This window comes from Dermochelys coriacea, chromosome 5 (assembly GCF_009764565.3).
Source record: "Dermochelys coriacea isolate rDerCor1 chromosome 5, rDerCor1.pri.v4, whole genome shotgun sequence".
NCBI lineage: Eukaryota > Metazoa > Chordata > Testudines > Dermochelyidae > Dermochelys > Dermochelys coriacea.
Genome location: NC_050072.1, coordinates 131,594,770 through 131,610,141, shown reverse-complemented (window position 1 = coordinate 131,610,141; position 15,372 = coordinate 131,594,770). Strand labels below are relative to the sequence as shown.

Sequence of the window (15,372 nt, the reverse complement as noted above, 5' to 3'; positions counted from 1 at the left end):
ATGCTTGGGGCACAAAAATATAATCTTTCTGGCGCACGAAGAGTTACCTTTACACTTTGTTTTACCCCAGCATAAGCAGGATTATGTACAATGCTCAACATTTTCCAAATGCAGGTACCTTAAACAACATACTCTACCCATATTTGGGCAGCCAGATAAGTGGCTGTTTTTTAATGGAAGCTGTGGATGTTCAGCACCTCTGAAAAATCCCATTTTGGCCAACATACAAAATGTCCTGAACAAATAACAGAGCCTCTGCCCTAAGAAATTATACCATAAATGCATAAGAGACTATAATAGGATACAATAGAAGTGGGGTGTGCTCTTTAATAGATGGAACACAATGTAAAATATGGTTGTTCAGGTTTTGAAGGAGAGAAGTTGCATGGTGTAGAATGAATATGAAATTAAAGAATTAGAGTTAGCTTAAATTTGGTTAAGAAAAATGTGCTGTAAAGAAATGCCCTGATTAGGAAGTAGAAGGAAGGCTTTGAAAATAAGTTAGAAGGTCAGAAGGAATAAGGCAGAGAGGACGTCTGGTTCAAAGAATAACTAATGAGATAAAAGGAAGTTTCTAAAAAGACGACATTTGGCCAATAGGGGTGACTGTAGATGGTTTTAAATAAAACAAAGATTCTGTCTTAAAATGAGCCAACAAGGCCCTTCCCCAACCACACATCAGTGGTAAAGCCTGTGTGAACTCAAGTGCAATGGGCAAACCGTTGGACCGTAGTTATGGAGGAAAGGCCTTGGGGAAAAAAGGAGGTTGTAAATCTTATCTGGATTAAGACTGGAAATAAGGGTGAACTATCTCAAATTGGTTGTTACCTGAAGTAAGTAATTGGCAGTGACATCACTTGTTTGTTAAAGGGTATAAAAAGTAAACTCTTACAGGACCTATTGCTTACACCCACCTGAACAGGTTGGAGCTGATCACTGTGGGCCCAAGCACCCCAGCTTTAACCTGTTTGTAAGTATCTTGATCAAAGGCTTATAAATGTTTTGCTATTGTTTGGATGTAGTAAATTGCTTAGTATTTAGGTTTTTTAGGCTTGTTTAGAGCAATTGTATAAATATCATTTGGCCTTTCACTTTAATAAAGGAATTTATGGTTAAATTAGTGTTTGGTGGTTTACCGTATTAATTCAAATATTCTTAATAATTCCAACACATGGTAAATACTAAACGGGAGCGGTACCAAGCACAGAGGGCAACGTGAAAGAAGGCATGAAACTGTGAAGGGATGCTGGGAATAATCAAGAGAAATTTGGTGAAGTATCCTGTTTGGTGGGAGGAGGAGACAACATAGGCAAGGCAAAGCTGTGCGGAGCCTTGGAAGTGAGAAAGAAGAGCATGACTTTGATACAAGAAAAGAATGAAAGCCGGTAAAGGGAGCTAAGAAGGGGATGGGTCAGGAAAGAGGGAGCAGCAGTTTATTTAATGAGACCAATGAGAAAGGGGTTACAAGATCTGAGACAAGACATGGTCAATGGGAGAGGCAAGAGAAAGAAGAAAATAAAAAATTACACAAAGTTTCCGAGACTGACAGACCAAGAAGGCTGATGATGTCATGGACGGAGAGGAGAGGAGAGGAGAGGAGAGGTTTTGGGTGGGAAGAGAACAGGTTTAGACATGATGCTCTGAATTCAGCCCAGATGCACTGGGTACCAATGAGGCTGTAACCACTTTAAATCTGATTTACTGGAGTTTGCAGTAATAGTATGTCACACAGGCTTGAGAATTAAACTTGAAAGACAAAATGTAGAGAGTTCAGAAAAGAGGACATCGAGAGCAGAGTCCTGGAGGATAGATGGAGAGGTGACAAAGGAACAGGCCACAAGGAAAATACTCTTTAAGGACAGGTCAATATTCTAAAAGGAGAACTAGCAGGGGCAGACCTGAGCAGAAGTGTGCGGAGGAGAATGAATTGATCAACAGAATGAAAGAAAGTGCAGAAAATGAAAGAGAAAAGAAGAAGCTGATCAACATAACTAGGAAGTGGTCATTAGTGAATGTGGTAGGTACAATTTCAGCAGAATGAAGATAGTGATGTCAAGATTTAAGAGAGTCAAAGCATTAATTAGCAGGAATCTGTGTACACTACTCATACATAATGTGGATGTAAGGAGGGAAAAGGACACTAGTTGGAGTAACATAAAATATAGTGAATTTTTTTTAGGATAGTGGAAAATGAGAGCATGTTTGAACAGAGAGGGGAAGGAGCCAAGACAGAGGGACAGCAGTTAAGAGAGATGAAGCAGTGGGAAAAGACTGGACCAAAGCCACTGGTTTTGAGGTAAGAAAAGGATAGAAAAAAGACTTCAGAATCAGAGATGGGGTAAAGGAGGAGAGGGTGGGATTGGCCCCAGAGAATAAGAGAGGTTGTTGATTTTGCCCTTATTGAAAGTGGCATCATCTTGAGCAGAAATAGTAGAAACAGAGGAAGGAGACAGAGTAGGAGGCTCATGTAGTTAAATGTGGTGATAAATCGTCAGGTGTTAGATGCACAGAACCAGAAGAGGGAAGAGAAAGAATTATTTGGAAAAGAACAAAGCAGAGCTGAGGCAGGAAAAAACGAAGTGGTAGTGGAGGAAATGTGAGTGGGAGTGGAACTCTCTCAAGCTCTGCTTTTATCTTTGAGTAAATCACAAAAAATTGTTTTTTCAAACTTAGCCGAGGAAACACTCTATTATTAAAGACACTGTCCATACCAATCTTTCAACTGGGAATTTCTTGGCTTTGAGGTAATCTTGTCCCAGAACAGTGGTTAGAAGTAAGTCTATATATTTTATCCTCACTGAGCTAAAAAAATGTCTGAAGGGATTACATACAAATTTTTAAACTACTACTTTGGGCAGACAGCAAGAATAGAAAATTTCAGCCTAAAAAGCAAAATGTTCATAAAATCTAAGCTTATAAAAAGATGGGTCATAATGGCAACTTATTTGTAAACTTAACTACAGTGGTCATTATGGACACCCAATATAATAATTCAACATAACTGCCAATAGGAACAAAATGTTTACTAGTTAAAAAGAAATATCTGCTTTCTGGAATAATTCATAAGATGTCTGTTAGTTCAAAAAGAAATTTACTGACTCTGGATCTCTTTACCTAAATGTTTCCTCCTGGAGCTGTTCTAACTGTGTCTGTAGTTGCAGGTGTCTTCGCCCTGCAGGGCTGTTGGGATCTTCTATAGAATCAGATTGGTTCAAACGTTCCATCAGGATCTGGTTCTCAGCTAGTAAACTACTTTTCTCCTCTTGAAGTGCTGCAACCTGTTACAACAAAAGTGCAAAACTGGAACAATGAAACTGTCAGCGTAAAGAGCAAAACTTGTGTGCAAGTGATGGAGCTAATATGACCCATAACTGGCAATAGATGGACTTTTTATAAACTTATATGAGAGCAATGCATCCTATCCTTAATATTTATCCAATTGCTACATGATGTACCCAAGATATTATAACAATGGGGACATAACATTAATTTTTAAATATATAGATTCTAAATTATATTTATTAGAGACATCTAAAACCAAACACAATTTAGCCAGTTATCAAACAAAAAGACTTTAATACATTAAAATCTTAGTCTACTTCAAAACCAAAATGCTAGTGTGCTGTAATAAAATCTTATTAAAGCGCACTTTTACTCTGAAAATTGACTTTGATAAAATGGAATTTCTGAGCTCCATGTTTATTCTCTTCATGTCTTCCAGATCAAGTTTGCTCAATTTACTCAAAAAAGATGACCTAAGATGTGTTCTTCACGCAATTTTTGTATTGGTTTAACTATTTTGGTAAGGGGCACAACTTCCCCCCCCACAAATAGTTATACCTGTACAACTCCTAATGCTATAATACCAATATAGCATATTCCCTTCCTGTATGAGAATAGCTATACTAGTATAAAGCACCTTTATACTGCAATCACACTCAGGCAGATTGTATTTTTATAACTAAAGTGGTATAGTTAAAGAAGTACAACCTCTGAGTATACTTTTAAAAAGACCAGTCTCCAAGCTGCCTCCTTTCTTCAGCTGCCTTAGAATCACCATGCCCCTTCTTTCTCAATCTAACTCCACAATTTCCATAAATTTATTGTGCACATATAATAAACTACCTACCTGCATATCTAATTCATGGCACCTCTGAGCAATTTCTTCTTTTGTTGCTAAGGCTTCATTTAATTCTTCTGTAGTTTTCTTCAACTATTTAAAATTAATATAAACATTTTTATTTTCACAGTAATATTATTATAATACATGCAATTCTCTGTAACCATAAAGGATGTTGAATTATATCATCACTGTAAAGTATGTTTTTGAATTATTTTGAAAAAAATTGACTATTCTACTTTTATAAGAAGACAAAGGGGCACTTATCATTAAAGAGCTCAGATAATTCATATGTAAGAGATGAACACAGCTGAAGGCAATGCTCTGTTCCAAAACGAAGTATTAAGGCAATCATTTTCATTCTCCATGTTGAGCTCAAGAACCCACACAACCTGAATGTTGGAAAGTATACCACCTCTGTATTTAAAAAATTGTCAACACCACTTTTCTTTACAAAGAGTGAATAGTTTCAGTTTTCACTATGTTTGCAAATACACAAAGGACTGGGAGATGGATTACAAGGAATAGACAATTAAGGTAAAACCTCTCTAGCCTCTGGGTACACTACTTTTGCAGCACAAAAGGGAAACAATTGCTGTGGTAGAGGAAAAGTCTAAATCTGAATGACATTTAATATATACGTTTGCATTTATTCAGTTATGTCTCTAAAGGACTTTATAATAACGGAAAGATTTATGGTTCCAAGTTTCTCTAGGATTGTAAAATTAAGTACATGCAAAGAAAATCAGTCTGAGAAGCAAGCACAAAGACACTATGTATTTTTGGAATACATGTCAAGAATTCTTAGAAGCCTTACAAGGGCCTCCTACTTTTCTCTACAATCCAATCTACTGTAGAGAATGGCATCCTTTTCATTTTTCAGGTTTATAAGGGACAGCTGACATATAAAAATGAACTCCATCTCTTAGACAGTATGTATGGCCACACAGATAACTTACAATATAATGATTCATTAAGCACAGTACCATTCTCCAGATTATACTTCTACCATTTTAGGGACTGTGGTTGAGGCTGTAGAAACACAACGCAAATGACAGAATGTGCTCTCAAAATGCGCACACAATAGCTGATGTACATTTGGTCCAGCATTTTTCACAAATACTTCAGCCACTGAGGAATTTTCCCAAAATTTCTGTAAGTAGGAAACTCACAACAGTTCCCAGGACTGCCACAAGGATATTTGAGCCTGATCTAACCCACTAAAGCCAAGTGATATCTTTCTATTGACTTCAAAGAGAGAGTTGGCTAGGGCAAAAAAGTTTTGTCTACAGCTAATAAATGTTACTAATTCTATTTAGTTTCTTCCTGATTATCCTGTGACTTGTGAGGTCTTAACTTTTTGCTATGTCAGAAATAATGCCAGTTTTGAGCATGATAGCTACAAACTATTCATAATGCTTATAATGAATTTTATTTTCCAGATAAATATTTATGTTCTGCACATGCATTGTGAACTATCACATTCAGAATTATATATACCAATGTTCTTTTATTTACTTATTTATTTGTTTAAATGTAGCACGTACTACTGATGGACATAAGCCACAGATAAATATATGTAATTGCAACTTTTGATTAACTGACTTTTTTAAAAAAATCGTACTTTAACAAAGAAAAAATATTACATTTAAACTTTGAATGTGTGTTACTTTGTTTGAATTTTCCCAAATGACTTTCAAAAAAAGAGAAGAAGATGATGATGAGGCAGCCTGCTTACAACATACCATATACCAGACTGACTGCACACTGATTTCCTATGATTAAAGAAAAAGAAACATCTGGTCTTAGGTACCTGACGATCAAGGTCAACGTAAGCATCATTTCCAACAGAGACTGGAGATTCTTTACTCATCAACTGCAATTAGATTACACTGGATTAGAAAAAGCAAAAGATTTATTTGTATATTAAAAGCTAAATTTTCATTTATTAAAAAAATCCAGATCAATCTTAAATTTAAGGAAGGTTTGTTCTGAAGATAAAGCCTTAAGTTTTCACATAACATTTTTATGTATGGTATACACAGAGAGAATTATAAATCTGCAGGACAAACACTCTAAAGGAATATGAAAAAAAAAAAATCTTATCTGGTACATTTCTCTCTGTAAAAGCATGCCTGCCTATCATCCATCACAAAAAGCTCAGAATGCTTTTTGCAGAATACTGGCAGCAATCCATATGGCAGTAAAGATCTACTCCGGAAATTTCACTCTAACCTTTTTCATACTTTAACCCCATGTAACACCAAAACAAAAAAATCTGGGGTCCCTGCTCCTCCCATTTAATTATAAAAAAAGGGGGGGGGAGGCAGATGATGACTCTCCCTCCTGACTTGTTTGCAATTCCTAGATTAAGAGCCCATATTTTCAAAACTGAAACACTACAACTTGCATGATATATTAACTGAACTATATTATTTGGAGAAACAACCTGTGGATTTTTTAGGGTTGGTGGAAAGAGCGAATCATATCTTTCTTAGTTATAGATTTCTAACGAGGCTCCAGATTGGCTGAGATGCTTCTCCAGAGGAAAAAATTAGCAGATAAGAAAATAAATCCTCTTTCTGAACACGCAACCAATCTTTTACAATATCAAAATGACTAGAGGGGAATTCAAATATAAAAATAGTGCAAAAGGAAATTCCCAGACTGAGGGGAAAAAAAAACTATTTTAAGACAGAAGTTAAGACTGAGATACATACTAGTAATATACAGATAAAAATAATTAGTTATGTTGTAATTAACCCCAAAACAAGTATTACAGGTTTGTACTGCTTGTTTTGGGGATTATTAGAACATATTCATTTTTTGGTAAGTTTTTTCTATTACATGAATAATAGAAATTAGAAATGAAAAGGACTAACCAATCTAACCATACATCTAACCAATCCTGATTCCAATTCAAGACTGTTCCCTTCAGTGTAATTCCTCATGCTTCATCCAGCCTGGGGTTAAAAAACTCTCCACAGCCCACTTCCACTACATTCTGTTGATGACCACTCTGTAGTTACACAACTCATTGTCATAATTTCTTCTGCTATCTAGCACTCAGTTTTCTTTTGATTAAATGCCATCCCATAACTTCTGGTTACATTACAATATACAGTAACAAATTGCTCCCCATCCTCAACATTCATGCCATTCACATATTTGTACACTTTTACACCCCACTCTCTAGCTGTCATTTAGCCAACCTATAAATATTTAGGCATAGTCAATCTTATCTCCAAAGTCCCTCCAGTCCTTGACCATTTTTGTTGCTCTTCACTAAATTCCTTCCAGTTTATCTGCAACCTTCTGGTGACAAGCTGCTCAGAAATGAAACATTCCATCTATAGAGCCCAAATTCTTATGAAGAGGGATTATAAAGTCCCTGTGCTGTGATCTGGTGTTTCTGCAATGCCAAGTTAATGGCCTTTTTCATTGTCACAAACCATATCGTTGTGAACTCGTATCTAATTTATTGCCTAGTTTTTGAAGTTGAATATCACTTTGTAGTCCCCTGCCAATAATTTCTAACCTTGCTAGGCCCCTTAGTATTATTCCCTTTCTCCTCAGAGGCATTCACACCACCTTCCAATCACCTGATTTTTTTAGTGGCTGTTTATATTCTCTTCCAGATCATTAATGACGATGTTAAGACTGAACCCAACACTGACCCTTGTGGTGCCCACTTAAGCCATCTTCCCTGACCAGATGCCATCCATCATAACAGACCAGTCATTAGTTTCCAGTCTCACATGATAGCATCCCTAACCAAGACTATTTGATTTTTATAAGACTTCACAAGAAGCTATATAAAATGCTTTACTAAGAATTATATGATTTGAGCTTTCATTTCAACCCATCATTCATGATTCAGCCTACAGAAACCTCTAATATTTTCCCCCAATTAACCTATTCTTTGGTAAAATGAGAGATAACAGATCCCAGATCTTAAAAGCACAGGCGAAATAATCTGGACTACAAATTCATTTAATCAGTTTATATTTTATTTTTATAGAAAATATCTGGCATTCCTTTTATTATTCTAATTACATCTTTTTCATGCCCACAGTTATGACAAGCAGCATTACAAAAATAAATATGCTACGTGTTATTAAAACCTTTATCCAATTTTAACTGGTTTGCTCATGAGGGCTGAGTTATTAGTGTTGTCATGGATACAAGGTTGGCAACTAAGATTATCATGAGATGTGTGCATGAATGCCCTAGAAACATGCACTTGATTCTTATTTATCATACACAACTTGTTCTCTCTCTATTCTGCAGCTGTAATCTGCAGCTTACTTTATTATGTTATAACATGAAGATGTTTGATACTGCTGTTGCATTATATATAAGGGGCATGCTAATTTTATTTCCCTTTGTCAGACTAAGATCTCTGTTTTCTGGAGATTTTTTTATTTTCAAGAGACCCAATGGTGTATCTAACATCTTCTACAACTTCTAGTATGGTATGACTTTTGACTTTTTCCACCATCACTGATTACTCCATAAAGCAGCTTCTACAAAGAATAGTTTTGACTGAAGACACAATGAACCTATAAAATAATTAGGCTGAAACACAGGAAAACTGATATTTGCTATCTCTGTGAAAACAACATTTTGGGACCAATCTAAGGAGCAAGTCCTTCTTGCTATGCAACCTCAGACAGGTTTGAAACTGCCTCAAGTACTCTGCAGTAAAGAGCATGACCCTATTTTGATGATCTGGTGGACACGCTTACTGAAGGGGAAAAGGAACTTGTTATAAAGTCTCTACGTTTAGTTATTAGGAAATGGATGTTTTTTTCCTATTTATTGGTAAAGAGCTCTCAACCTTCCAAATGACTATTTATATACGAGACTTGGGAAAAGAACAGCATAATTTGCCAGATGCATTATGAAGCAATTGCAAAGTTGTATTGTCACAGGAATAGATTTAACGGGAAATGTTAAATTTTTGTTTGCCATGAAAAATCATGTGTAAAATGTGAAACTGAAAAACTTTATACTAGGTTTTTCATTGCTTTGAAAACCACACACTTCGGCCCCCATCCTGCAAACTTATGAGTTCAATGGAACTACTTGTATGCATGAATATTTGCAGGGGCCTTAGAATCTCAATGCTGGAAACACATGAATTCAGCTCCACTGAAATGAACAGACTATCAAGGTACTGTTTGGTTTATACCTGGTTTATAAGGTGTTTGAAATGTATCAGAATCTACCTGAAGAAACAAAGATTTTCCATTTATTTTTTAGCTTGGGGTTTTACTTAAAAAATTCTGATAATCAAAGTATACAGTTGTTCGAAAGCACAGGAAATTCAAATAAAATGAAGATTCTTTTAAATTCATTTTCTTGTACAAAATTTCACATGTGAAATTACCATTTTGCAGTGTGAAAAAAAATACCACCGTAGGTATAGGCTATTACAGGTGATAGATGAGCCAGTTCTGCTGGGGTGTGAAACATGTTTCCATGAGCAGTATTACTTATTATGTATAAATTAATAAAGTATCATCTATAAGCATTTGCATACATTTAACTGAAGTAGAAAAATAAACTATGCAATACAGTAGATATTTATTTAACAGGTCTTTTTATGTAACTAATACTTAAGACAGTCTAACTGCATGGAAAGTGTTTTGCAATGCTTGGATGATGTAGGTATGCAATACCTACATTTCTCACCTGTCTACATGGCCATCGTATCAGGACTTCGTTTGGTGACTCCTTCACATACCTGAGTCACTCAAATCCCTCTGCAGAGGTCTGTTCCAAGCAGTCCACCAGACCATGAAAAAGTTCTGAATGTCCTGGATCCAAGACGACCCTAAACCTTTTGAACTTTCTAGGACCCATAGAGGCTACTTGCTTGAGGCAAAATAAGAACACAATTCTTTGGCAATAACTCTCTATCTGACTTTAGAAGTCTGTTGCCCATCCAGCTCTGCAATAGAAACTTTCAAAGAGCTATGTTTTTCTCCAAAGACGGAGATTGCAGCTCTGAAGATTTTCCTGGGATCTGAACTCTTGACTCTGAGAAGGATCTGAAGATTTTTGAATAAGCATCTCAGAACTCTCCATTTGGTTCTGAATTCCTTAGTCTTCTAAACTCTTTGAATGATAGAGTCAAGCCACTTCGATCTGGAGTATTACTTGGAAAGGAGCTCTTTTGATCAACTGAGTTTCAAAGACCTCTCCAAAGGAGAGCCCTCAGCCTTTGGTGTCACTTTTTTCTTGGCACAGGGCACAAATACTGAACAAGCTTCATAACCGCTGGACAAATGCTTCATTAAGCCATTAAACAATGGGCATGATTATTAATATGGATATCTTATTAGATTAAGAAACATCTCCTGAATACAAACTTATTTTTTGTCCACTGTAGCAGAGTGGGAAGTGTTACTAAAAACCGGGGATCAATAAAAGACAGCTATAAAAAAATCCTTTCAAAACAAATGGGGGAGGGAGACAGATAAAAGGAGAGAGACATGCACAAAAACTGCCAAAAAAATCCAAGTGGTCAGGAAACCAGAAACTGACTGCTTGACAGCACTGGCTAAGGGAAGGACAGGGAATGAAAGATAATCTAGGGGAATGGGTTTGGTTTTTTTTTACCCTCATTTCCATTATGCTAAATCTGAGAAGCAAGTGTGCTTGCCCCCTATCAGTTTTAGTACTCTACATGGTTCCATGGGTCTTCAAACAGTGCATATGACTCCTAGACTACGGATTGCAGAGACAAGTCATGATGAAGACTTGAGCAACCTTTGGCTCTGTGTCATTTATTTCCCTTTTTGGGAACTGTAGGAAAAAAAACATTTTATATACTGGGTAGACAAATCTGAATTTATCACACTGAAGACAGCATAGTATTCAACTGCTGATTTATCAAGATCTAAGTGAAATTAGATGCTTAAACATGGTGATTTTTGCTAACATGCAAAACTGATCAATTATATTAATATCAGTTAAACTGATCATCAGTTATGGATTGGGAACAAAAGACATATTGGCAAAGACCTTAGTGAACTTTTGCCTTCTTGTGGAGCATGTGCCAAGAAACCATTTGCTTTGGAGGTCAGCAAAATCTCTGCCCCTTTTAGATTTCCTGTCTCTCTCACATTAATTGTCCTGAGTTACAAACCATCCATGAAACCTGTTTCTGGTCACACAAGAGGCCACTCAGCTGCTTTTATGTCAGTGAGGTTGAGCTACTAAAGTGGTTTGAAGGGAAGTTGCTCCACCTGAATCCGAAAAGTGCTTTATAGTGTTGGGCCTCAGCTAAGGCACTATTAGCTAAAGCCCCATAGGCAAGACCCAGAACTAAGGCACAGAAGTCCTACTGAGCTGAGTATCCCTGTATTAGGCAGGCACCTGTTTCAACAGCCAAAACTTGGAAGAAGTAATGGCAGCCATTAACAACAGATTTCACTGTACTTGCTTCCTTTCTGCTATGCTTCCATCTAGTGTCTCAGCATGACTCATCAGTTAAAGCAAGATTGTGAAATCATTCCTTAAAAAAAACTGTATATAGTCAACTTGCTGATCTAAACTAAACATTGCCAAGCTTACCAAAAAAGGTGGTCTTTCCCCACTTCTCAGCTTTAGGAACAAATGCTCTCGTGAGGTCTCATGTTACTAAAATGATGTTATTTTTACAAAATATATTATAGTACATTTATTGACTACTATGAAGTATTATCAGGAATAATTAAAACTAAAAACTAGACTATAGCTAACAAAATAGAAACTATATTTTGCAATGCGTTTTCCTCTTTTTAATGCATTTGTTCACTTACTTGCCCATTTACAAAATTCAGTAATTCGATGAGTCTCCTCGTTACTAGGTACAAATGAACGACATTCTACAGTACTTGTTTTGCTACTTACACAACAAAATATAGTGTGTTGTTAGGAGCCATAGGAAAGGAAAGGTAAAGGAAGGGGAGCCCTGTATCAATATCTAGAAGTTTAATCTTCTAGATTTAAAGAAAAGTGGGAATTTGCCTGAATTCTATTATATAAATAAGACTTGATTAGCAAAACTCTGTTTTCCCTAATCAAAAGAGGAAAACATTCCTTATTCTAACTTTATAAATGTTACATTCCATGCCTCTGCTATTAATTACTTTTTTTTCTACTGAAGTTAGCAAAACTGAGAAAAAGTATATTCCGGTACTGAACTGAAAAGCTGTATTGTTACATATTATGGACACTTCAGCATACCTCCTGAATAGCTGTCATGACAACATGTTGAACAGACTCCTCCATCATCATGATGGTCTGGATGTACTCTGAAAACAAGAACATTCTCGCATGTCATTATTTACACTTAAACTTAAGACAGTCAAACAGAACAAAGAGGTAAATAGTCACCTCTCTCCTGCAAATTATGCAGGTGCCATTTCTGGGACTTGTGTCCAGACTCCACCCCAATAAACCCAGGAGCACAGTAACAAAACGCTAAACTTCCAAGTGATGATGCAAGGCTTGTAAGACATTTCTGAAGGTCCATGCATGTGCATATATATGGTGGCAGGCCAAGTGAAAGATGGAGACATTTTCAAAAACTCTCGTCATTTCAGGACCAAGCAGTATATATTCTAATATTGATATTTAAGAAAATCATCACCAATGTGCAAAGTACTCAGTTGTAATACAAACAAGCTTGTAGGCCAGTTGCAGTATCAAAAACTTCAAATTATGTACAAGAACAGGGATAATACAGTTATGCCTGTTGCAAGGGCATCTTGTCTGGATACACATTTTCCTTTCTATGTTCTTTCCCATGGGTGGAGTAGCTGTGGAAAGCTTGTAAGTTAAGTTACTACATTAACTACTATTGTCCTGACTGATACTGGCAATAGGCAGCTGTGGTAAAATGATTAACAGTTGGGTCAAAGTAATCATTTTTGTCTTTAAATGCCAATTCAGTAATTCCCACTGGAATTGTCTGTCCTCCACTTGCAGCTCCCTTTTTTCCCCCCAGACAGAAAGACCAGGGCATGATACAGGAAAAGGTCCTGCCCTTCCATGATTTTCAGAATTCTCATCCTACATTTCAATAGCGACTCATTTTGTGTACCTTGTAAATCTGGTCAGAGACCCTACTCTTGTCTTCGTGTATTTTCCTGAATATATGCCCTCTGTTTTTCCTCTTCCTGAATTTCATATTTGTAAGTTCCAATATCAGCTGATTTTATAGTAAAGAGCTGTATGTATACCTGCTAAGGACTCATTTGTTGATGGATATGAGGTGTGAGACCGGCATGCTGGGAAACCACTGAGTGGGTAGCAAATTCTCAAGAGTAGACAAGGCCAGAGAGTTTTAAATCTTGTGCCCAAGGTGGGAGCAAGTGTCAGAGTTGGGAACAGAATCCAGATCCTATAGCACATGGCTCCCAAACCTATATCATAACCATTCTTTTTGTGTGCAATGTGTATCTTGTCTATGAATTTGTAATTACCCAGATAAGAATCTGCAACTGAGCCTTCCCACAATAATTAATAACTAAAAGCTGGGTTCAGTAATTTTCATCTGTGAAGCTATTTTTCATTTCTATTCATGGAACCAAAAGGAAATATATACATCAGAAGCATACATAACCAGCTCCACAGTTCCAGCTTGCAAACTCAAGTGAAGCTTGTAACATGATGTCAACCATCATCAATAAGACAAAATGAAGTCATGATCCACAGAAAAATAAATTGTCCTTCTGATGATAATCCCAGACACACCATTTTCTCCACATCATTTATATAGCAAGTCTGACTTGCATTAACTACACAGAGAGAATAATGTACATTTGAAATTGATTACCTTGCTTCTGCTCGCAATTCACAGCACATCCCAAAATAAGCTGAAGCATTCTTCCAAGCTCTGCAACATCTGAGTGCTCTCCAATCAGGTTAACATCAGGAAGGGTAAAGTCATTAATCTGCTGCCCTAAAATCTGCACAAAGACATAACATACATATGTATCAAAATATGTAGATAAGGCAAAAAGCAGTAGAAAGAACTCACCTTCCATCTCTGGCAAAGTTTTCAAACCTAACTTCGAGTCTCAAGTGAAATAAATTGGATAACCTCATCCCACTTACCTTTGGACAGGATTCTACAATACAAATTCCATCTACATAATTTGATACAACCAGCATTTCAGAGAATCCAGAGAAGGCTGTCTCAACTAATATCAACAATAAACTACTCTCATCACTACAGATCTGTTCTTCCAGGTTGGGAAAGGCCAGCAAAGAAGCAGTAACATGAGGAAGTTGAAAAGACAGCTGACCAACAGTACCTGTCTGATGGACTTTAAAAAAAAAAAAAAAAAAAAGTTGTTTTCTACAATTCAAATAAAGAATTCTTCAGGATACAAAAATATGTCATCAGACAGAATAATTTAATTGCATCTGGGAAATAAGCTGTAAATCACAGAAGTGGAAAGCTAAAATTCCAAAAATATAATGTGTGTGTCTAGCCCTGATGGATGACAAAACAAAAGACTGTAAAATTGTCACTAATCCCTTGGTCTAGCAGTTTTACAGGCCTGGTACAAAAGATATTTAGCAAGTCCGAGATGTAAGACAACTGGTTTTCAGTCTGTGGAAACAGTCTGAAATGGTACAAGACAATCTGAATAGCATAAAGGTGGTCATAAAAGGAAAAAAATGCTTGACATAGAAGCAGGGAGAAAGAATGGAAAGACGCTGAAAGAGAAGAGAATCATACCTGACATACAATTATTGTAAGCCAATTTACAATTTAGAAGGATTTACACATTAATGAGCATTAGTTGGGAGAATTAAGCAGTTCTGCTAGATCAGAAAAAGCTTTGTAAGAGTTGAAAATATTACTATGAAAATTGGGATGAGTCAAACTTTTAGCACATAAATTGCAGATAGAAAAAAAACAGTCAATTTAACAGATCAAACATGCAAACAGAGGAAAAAAGAGTGACTGTGAAAGGAATGTGTAATTTATTTGCTGATTTTTTAAGCCAAAAAATAGCTTTGGAAAAGATATTTACACAATAGTATCTAGCAAATGTATGTATAAGAATACTACACGACTGTCCTGCAAATCAAGTTGTTTTAAAAAGACAACAACAGAGATTTGCTGCCTTAGAAGTCTTGCCCAAAGAATGGGCATTAACATGACTAATGCCCAAGTACTATGTGGCAAACTGGACCTAAATTCTTTGGCAAGGCTCCCTCGTTTTTCTGTCACTCCAGTGACC

At 36.4% G+C, this 15,372-nt stretch overlaps 1 protein-coding gene across 1 annotated transcript in view; it reads right to left on the bottom strand.

Moving 5' to 3' along the window:
- The window catches only part of HOOK3 (hook microtubule tethering protein 3), a 128,147-nt gene that overhangs the window by 68,400 nt on the left and 44,375 nt on the right, over positions 1-15,372 (bottom strand). Inside the window, 5 exon segments of the mRNA XM_043514600.1 lie at positions 3,115-3,278; positions 4,130-4,213; positions 5,934-5,996; positions 12,359-12,426; positions 13,953-14,085. Coding sequence (XP_043370535.1) covers positions 3,115-3,278; positions 4,130-4,213; positions 5,934-5,996; positions 12,359-12,426; positions 13,953-14,085 — 512 coding nt within the window.